We start from the raw sequence: 8,361 nt of genomic DNA, 5'->3' as shown, positions 1-8,361 counted from the left end.
TGTGTCGGGAGAGTGAGCATCACAGAGTTGCAATTTAATAAAAGAAGGTATTCATGCATTGAGGGAGTGTTTGAGTAGAGGCCCAAGGTCCTTCCGCCACCTTAATACTTAACCTATAAATATAGACACATAGATCTATTTCCCCATCCTCCTATATATATTTGCATGTACATGTCTTTGTCTAGACCTCCATGAATGCCCTTTGACTCCTAGCTCTTTCCTCCATCTCCCTTGACTTTCCTCCTGCCCTACTATCATGCTTCGTAGCCACCTGGGCTAGAGTATACCTCTTCTCTAAGCAACCTTACCCTTGATCATTTCCCACCAGGCCTGCCACTCCCCCCTCTCTACCATTTGGGGTCCCATGTTTTTCCCTTGTCCCTGTGTTTGTTAACACCACTTCCTTACTCCCCCTACCCCCCCACCCCAAGTCCCCCCGGAACTGTCGGTCCCGTTGTTTTTCCTCCATATAGTTCATCCAGCCTGGCCTATTCAGACAGACCTGTGGAGACACTAACATGCACGAAAACAAGACAGAGGAAAACAAAGCAACAGTATACAACCAGACAACAAAACAACAAAAACAAACCACTGACAAAGAACAGAACAAAACAGTTCACAAGAGAAAATCTTGTAGTTAGTTCAGGGATCGTTTGCTGGCCCTTAGGAGCGTTTTCCAGTCCAGTCTGTTGGGGCATCACGCCCTGGCCCCAAAGTCCACTTTCAGCATTCCCTGGGGACCTTGCCACTCCATTCCCTTGCTGTTCCGCTGCACTCCCCCAGTGCTTTGCCTCGGTGTGGTGGGATCAGGTCAGGTGCAATTCCCACACTGTGTCTCCGGTGCAGTCCCCTGTATCGCCCTTAATCACTGATTGGCATCATTTCTCATAGTGGGGCCAGCCATGTTGTTCTCTCTGTGGACTGGCTGCTCTACTCAGGAACATCATCATCACGGCCTGGTGGGCCAGGCTGTGCTCCACTCTCTCCTCCTGCCCCTTCATCTGCTCCCGTGTGCTCTGATCAGATATGTCCATCTCCCGGAGCTGCAGAGTCAATGTCGTCCTTTGGAACACATTCTTTTCGGGGAAGGGCAGGAATCCACTTAATTTATGGTGCTGGGGCCAGCCTCCCAGACCTCTCCACTGGTTCCCTCCTCCACGCCGCGATATTGCATTCACACCTTGCGGCACTGGGTTGAAGTCTGGTCCCACTTTCCCTGTGGAGATATAAACAATACCCTCCCCTTGGGTGGATTAATGCCCCATGCCCCCACTACCCTTTTCTTCCTTGTATTCATCCTTTTGTTTTCCTTTCCCCACCTCCTCCACCATTGTCTACCATGTACATCCCTGGTTTTGGTCTGGTCTCTTCCATCCTACACAGTCTTCACCCCTAAAATGTTTGTATACAGTAGCTTTTTCCCCTATGCCACTTTTGCTTTTTAAAAAATTTTTAAATTCTTACCTCAGCGGGCTCATGTTGTACTTGTCCTTTTGTGCCTGACTTACTTCGCTTAGCATGATTTCCTCCAGTTCTTCCCATGCCGCTATGTGCCTCATACGTTCATCACTGCTTTTTAGTGATGCGTAGTACTCCATTGTATGTATATACCACAGTTTTTTAATCCAATCGTCAGTTGATGGAAATTTGGGTTGCTTCCAACTCCTTGCAATTGTGAACTGTGCCGCAAAGAACATTGGAGCACAGATGTCTGGTCTTGGTTTGTTTCTTGCCTCTTCTGGGTATATGCCCAGTAGAGGGATTGCTGGGTCAAATGGTAACTCTATTTCCATCTGTTTTAGGTATCGCCAGATTGATTTCCATAGTGGCTGTACATACTTACAGTCCCACCAGCAGTGGATGAGAGTTCCTGTCTCCCCACAGCCCCTCCAACACTTGTTGCTTTCTGATTTTTTGAATTGGGCTACCTTTGAGGGTGTCAGGTGGCACCTCATTGTTGCTTTAATTTGCATTTCTCTTATGGCTAAAGATCGGGAACATTTTCTCATATGTTTGTTGGCCATTCGGATTTCTGTCCCTGTAAAATTTCTGTTCAAGTCCTTTACCCACCTTTCAAGTGGGCTATTGTTTTTTTTCTTTTTGGAAGCTAGCAGAGTATTGTAAATTTTAGCAATAAGGCCTTTGTCTGATGTGTCATTGCTAAAGATGTTTTCCCAGTCTGTGGACTCTCTTATTACTCTCTTGGTGAATTCTTTAGATGTACACAAGTGTTTTATCTTCAGTATATCCCATCTGTCAATTTGTGCCTCCTCTGTGTTTGTGTCCTTCCCTATTTCTGATAGCCTGTGTATTCTCTGCACCAAAGTTCTCAAGTTGGTCCCAATTCCCTCATTGATGGCCCTAATAGTTTGGGGTTTAACTTCAAGGTCTGTAATCCACCTTGAGTTTATTCTTGTGCATGGAGTGAGATAAGGGTCTTGCTTTATTTTTTTTTTAGGTCCTTTGCTTTTATATATATATATATATATATTTAAAACAATTTATTGGGGCTCATACAATTCTTATCACAGTTCATAATATACATACAACAATTGTATAAAGCATATCTGTACAGTCTTTGCCCTAATCATTTTTTTCTCTTTTCTTTTTTTACATTTTATTAGGGACTCATACAACTCTTATCACAATCCATACATATACATACATCAATTGTATAAAGCACATCCATACATTCCCTGCCCCAATCATTCTCAAGGCATTTGCTCTCCACTTAAGCCCCTTGCATCAGGTCCTCTTTTTTTTCCCCCCTCCTTCCCTTTTCTCCCCTCCCTCATGTGCCCTTGGTAATTTATACATCGTTATTTTGCATATCTTGCCCTATCCGGAGTCTCCCTTCCCCCCTTCTCTGCTGTCCCTCTCCCAGGGAAGAGGTCACATATGGATCCTTGTAATCAGTTCCCCCTTTCCAACCCACTCACCCTCCACTCTCCCAGCATCGTCCCTCACACCCTTGGTCCTGAAGGTATCATCCACCCTGGATTCCCTGTACCTCCAGCCCTCATATGTACCAGTGTACAGCCTCTGTCCTATCCAGTCCTGCAAGGTAGAATTCGGATCATGGTAGTTGGGGGGAGGAAGCATCCAGGATCTGGGGGAAAGCTGTGTTCTTCATCGGTACTACCTTGCACCCTAATTAACCCATCTCCTCTCCTAAACCCCTCTATGAGGGGATCTCCATTGGTCGACACTTGGGCCTTGTGTCTCCTTGCTTCATTTTTCTTCATGTTGATATCCATTTTTTCCAGCACCACTTGTTAAAGAGGGCATCTGCTTCCCATTTGATATTTTTGGAGCCCTTGTCAAAGATCAGCTGTGTGTATGCTGATGCTTTTATTTCTGGGTTTTCAGTTCTTTTCCATTGGTCTGAGAGTCTGTCATTGTACCAATACCATGCAGTTTTGAGAACTGTGGCTGCATAGTATGTGCCAAAGTCAGGTAAAGCAAGCCCTCCCACGGTGTCCTTCTTCTTGAGGAGTTCTCTGCTAATTCTGGGCTTCTTCCCTCTCCATATGAAGTTGGTAATAAGTTTTTCCATTTCTTTGAAGAAAGATGATGGTAATTGTATCGGGATAGCATTAAACTTATGTAGTACTTTTGGCAGAACTGACATCTTAACTATATTAAGTCTCCCAATGGACTGTACTCTTCACAGAAGGACATCACCAGACTGCTCTGTGAGGTGTCATTAGGTGTCTGGGTTAGAAGTGTCATTCTTTGAGTTAGCTGTTTTTATTAGGTGTTATGTAGTAGATTCTTACCCGAAGTAACCTCATGTTACAGAGTAGAACAGCCCCAGGGGTTTCCTAAGCTGTAATCATTACAAGAAAGTCTTAATAGTCAGGCATTGGCCTATTAACCAGTCAGATGAAACTTTTTTTTAGTTGTTTTATTAGGGGCTCGTACAACTCTTAACACAATCCATACATACATCAATTGTGTAAAGCACATATGTACATTGATGGCCTTCACCATTAGCAAAACATTTGCTCTCCACTTTAGCTCTGGGCATCAGGTCCTCCTTTTTCCCACTCCTTCCTCATTCCCCCCTCCCTCATGAACCCTTGATAATTTATAAATTATTATTTTGTCATATCTTGCCCTGTTCGATGTCTCCCTTCACCCACTTTTCTGTTGTCCATCCCCCAGAGAGGAGGTCACATGTAGATCCTTGTAATTGGGTCCCCCTTTCCAACCCACCCTCTATCTACCCTCCCAGTATCACCACTCACACCAATGGTCCTGAAGGGATCTTCCACCCTGCATTCCCTGTGTTTCCAGTTCCTATCTGTACCAGTATAGCCAGACTTGCAAGGTAGGATTGGGATCATGATAGTTGGTGGTGGCCGGGGCGGGGGGGGGGGGGGGGAGGAGGGGGGGAGGCGGGGGAGGGAAGGGAGGAGGAAGCATTTAGGAACTAGAGGAAAGTTGTATTTTCCATCGTTGCTACATCTCACCCTGATAGGCTCATCTCCTTCTTGAAACTCTTCTCTAAGGGGATGTCCATTGGCCTACAAATGGGCTTTCAGTCTCCACTCCTCACTACCCAACTCATTTGCTATGGTAAGATTTTTTTGTTCTTCTGATGCCTGATACCTGATTGCTTTGACACCTCATGATTGCAATGGCTGGTGTGCTTCTTCCATGTGGGCTGGGGTCTTAAAGGTTTGAAGGTAAACAAGAGGCCATCTAGCTCAGAAGCAACAGATGAAATTTTCTATTCAGTTCAACTGTACCTACACATCTGCCAGATGGAGGAAGATGAGATCCTCTGCTCTCATAATCTTGGATATCCTTCATAAACCCAAAGAGGCAGTTCTTTAGTAAGGACATGTTTTTATCTTTGTTCATTTTTGTTGAGTCAATTCAACCCAGAGCAAACCAATCAATGGACAATGAATGAAATACTGCCTTGGCTTGCTTCATTCTTACAATTGCTGCTGTGTGTGAGTCCATTGTTGCAGCCACGGAGTCAATCAATCACTTTTTTGGGGTCATCCTATTATTCAGTTACTTGCTACTTCACTGAACATTACATGCTAAATATACTCAAGTAGAAACTGAACCAAAGATCAGCCAAGGCACCTAATTTTACCACAAAAACTGCATTCAAAAATGTGCTGAAAAACTCGGCTTATACTTGAGTCTATATGGCACGTATTTTTTGCAAGGACTGGTCTCTCCTGAGGTGTACGAAGTATGTGAGATGAAGTCTCACCATCTTAGCGTTTTTCAAGACAGGCTTATTTATTCTTCTGGAAGTCTACAGTACTTTCAACATTCTTCAGCAACACCACCATTGAAATGCTCTTAATCAAGTAACATCCACATATCGATTTTATTCAAACCATTTATTTTTCATCCATTTTTAGCACAGTTATTTATTCTGGCATATAGAGTCCTCCGAAGGAATGCTAACTTAAAGCTGTGGGCTGTCTCTGAAAAGATCTTCATATTTTGATGTATATGTTTTGTTAATGCACAAAATCACGCAGCATCAATGATTAAAAATGACTCAGTAAAACTCAATGATGAAACTCAATTAAATGACTCAGCAATATTCAAGGAGTGATTTAAACTCAGTAAAATTCAGCAATTGAATAGTAATTAACTACTAATGAACACCCTTCTCTCTTTTTAAAAAATTTATGAAATTTTATTTGCACGAGCCCTACACAATGTCAGGAAAACAGTTAGTCTATTAGGTCACTCATTGATTTTGGTGTTACAATTTGTAGAGGCTTGGTGAAGGTGCTTACCTACATTTCTGATCTTAATTTTCTAAATCATTTGTTCTCTCATCAGACCAACCCAGCATATTAAGGTGAAAAAGCAAAGTCCATGAAAGATCACAAAGCAATTTCCAAAAGCCAGACTTCTGTGTCTAATTCAAAACTTTTCCAGTTAACTCCATGCTTTTGGTTAGGTATTGGTCTGCTAAGCACAAGGTCATCAGTTCAACCGTACCCACACATCTGCCAGATGGAGGAAGATGAGATCCTCTGCTCTCATAATCTTGGATATCCTTCATAAAATCGTTGTGAGTCAGAATCCACTTGATGCCAGAGGGTTTGGTTTTCTGTTTTGTTAAGGGGTTACAGTACAAAAGTCAGACCTCTAAAACCAATTTATGCCTTCAATTTTCTACACAGCAAATGATGTTATATAATTCAGGGGATATGAAAAAGACAAAAATGAAGCTATTATATCACAAACATAAAGATTCCATTATCATCCCCATATTATGAGAACAATATCTATATTTTCTACCCATTTATATATTTTCCTTCATAAAATGGGTATGATAATGAAACCTACCTTGTAGTAAGGTTTTAAAAATATTCTATTAAATAATACACAAATATTACTGAGTTGTGTAAGAGATCAGTGCTCCCAGATGCTAACTAAAAACTGGAGACTCAAAGCCACTCAGAAGCACCATGGAATGAAAATTTACTTCTAATAAGCTAGCTTTTAAAATCCCTATGGAAGAGAGTTCTATTTTGACCCAGGCAGAGTTGGATTCAATTATAAAGAGACTATTACTGCTGTGTGTCTGTAGTAATTCTGTCTTTTTAAAAAATGTAATTGCCATGGAACTTTTAAAATGTAACAATATCCTAGTCATGGGCTGGAATCAGATCAAAAGAAGATCTTGGTGATCCGAATGTATATGTGTGAATCACTGCTTCAGAATTATGGGAAGAGGTGAACATTTGAAGTTCATAAAAAAGAGTCATGCATATTATCAGGAAGTCAGATAATAAATGATGAGTTAGAGAAGGGTTCATAAATATGTAATTTGATAATGCAGATAGACTATATCCCCCAATGCTCTCACTATTCAAAGACTTGCCAAGGAATCAATCTTCAGATATCAAAATCCAAGACAGAATCTATCAGAGCTTCAAAGATTATGTAACCAAACAAGCAAATTTCTACTTATAGTTAGGAGATCTTGAAATCATTTCCACCTCATTTATCATAAAGGCTGCCATAAGTATTAAGTGCCTCCACTAAGGAATCTCCACAAGGCTCTCTTGATGTCTTTATTCCTCAAGCTATAGATGAAGGGGTTCAGCATGGGAGTAAACACAGTATAGATCACTGAGGCCACTGCACCATTCTTTGTAGAAGTTGAGGCAGCTGAACTAAGGTACACACCAATACCTGTTCCATAAAATAAGCAAACCACTGTCAGGTGAGAGCTACAGGTGGAAAAGGCTTTATACTTCCCACCTGAAGATGCGAGTCTCAGAATGGAGGAAATAATTCGAGTGTAAGAGAAAAGTATTCCTGAGGCTGGAACGCCACCAAAGATGACACCGAGAAAATATACTAGTATGGTGTGTTTGGAGGTGTCAGAGCAGGCAAGGTTGAGGAGGTGCAGAGGGTCACAGAAGAAACTAGGCACTTCCACATCTGCACAAAAGGTAAGATGTGAGACCATTAAAGTATGGATCAGGGACTCCAAAAGACTAATGAAGAAAGATATCAAAACAAGCAAGCCACAGAGGCGGGAGTTCATGATGACAGTGTAGTGCAGGGGGTGACAGATGGCTACGAACCTGTCATAAGCCATCACGCTGAGGAACAGACTGTCCAGACACCCAAAGAGATAAAAGAAGGATATTTGTGTCAGGCAGCCCGCATAGGTGATGGATTTGATCTGTGTCTGGGTGTTCACCAGCATCTTGGGGACAGTAGTGGAGATGAACCCAGTGTCAGCCAAGGACAGATTGGAGAGGAAGAAGTACATGGGTGTGTGGAGATGCGTGTCTGAGCTGATCACCAGGGTGATGAGAAGATTCCCAGCCACAGTGATCAGGTAAATGCACAGGAAAAGGCCAAAGAGGAGGTTCTGCAGTTTTGGATCCTCAGAAAGGCCCAGGAGGAGGAATTCTGAGATGCCTGTTAGATTCTTCAGCTCCATGATTTCCAGAAGGCTTTTGAAAAAGAAAAGAGGATTGTTAAAGGAAATAAGTTTGCAGTCACACAGTGTTCACAAATAAATCATGGAAATTTGTTAAGTGTTCATACTTGAGAACCTCTGACTCCAGTAACGTCAACAGATGACTTCCTTGTAGCTCTCCAAACTGCATGTGCAAGTCAGACTTTGGATAAGGAAGACTCTAGAAGAATCCATGCATCTGAATTGTGGTGCAAGAGTTTATTGAAAATACCAAGGACTGCTAAAAGGACAAACCGACCTGTATGGGAAGAAGGAAGGCCAGAGTGCTCCTTAGGATGGCAAGACGGCCTCATCCAGACTTTGGACACATTGTCAGGAGAGACCAGTCCCTGGAGAAGGACATCCTGTTTGGGAAGGTGGAAGGGTGGAGA

The 8,361-nt window shown here is 42.5% G+C and overlaps 1 protein-coding gene across 1 annotated transcript; it reads right to left on the bottom strand.

Annotated features, from left to right (window-relative positions):
- Positions 1-7,021: 7,021 nt before the first annotated feature.
- Positions 7,022-7,987, bottom strand: LOC142431074 (olfactory receptor 7E178-like). The gene has a single exon (XM_075536092.1). The coding sequence runs from the start codon at positions 7,949-7,951 to the stop codon at positions 7,022-7,024; it is 930 nt and encodes a 309-aa protein (XP_075392207.1). The 5' UTR covers positions 7,952-7,987.
- Positions 7,988-8,361: the final 374 nt, after the last annotated feature.

Source organism: Tenrec ecaudatus, chromosome 1 (assembly GCF_050624435.1).
Source record: "Tenrec ecaudatus isolate mTenEca1 chromosome 1, mTenEca1.hap1, whole genome shotgun sequence".
Lineage (NCBI taxonomy): Eukaryota > Metazoa > Chordata > Mammalia > Afrosoricida > Tenrecidae > Tenrec > Tenrec ecaudatus.
This window is presented reverse-complemented; position numbering and strand designations above follow the sequence as displayed.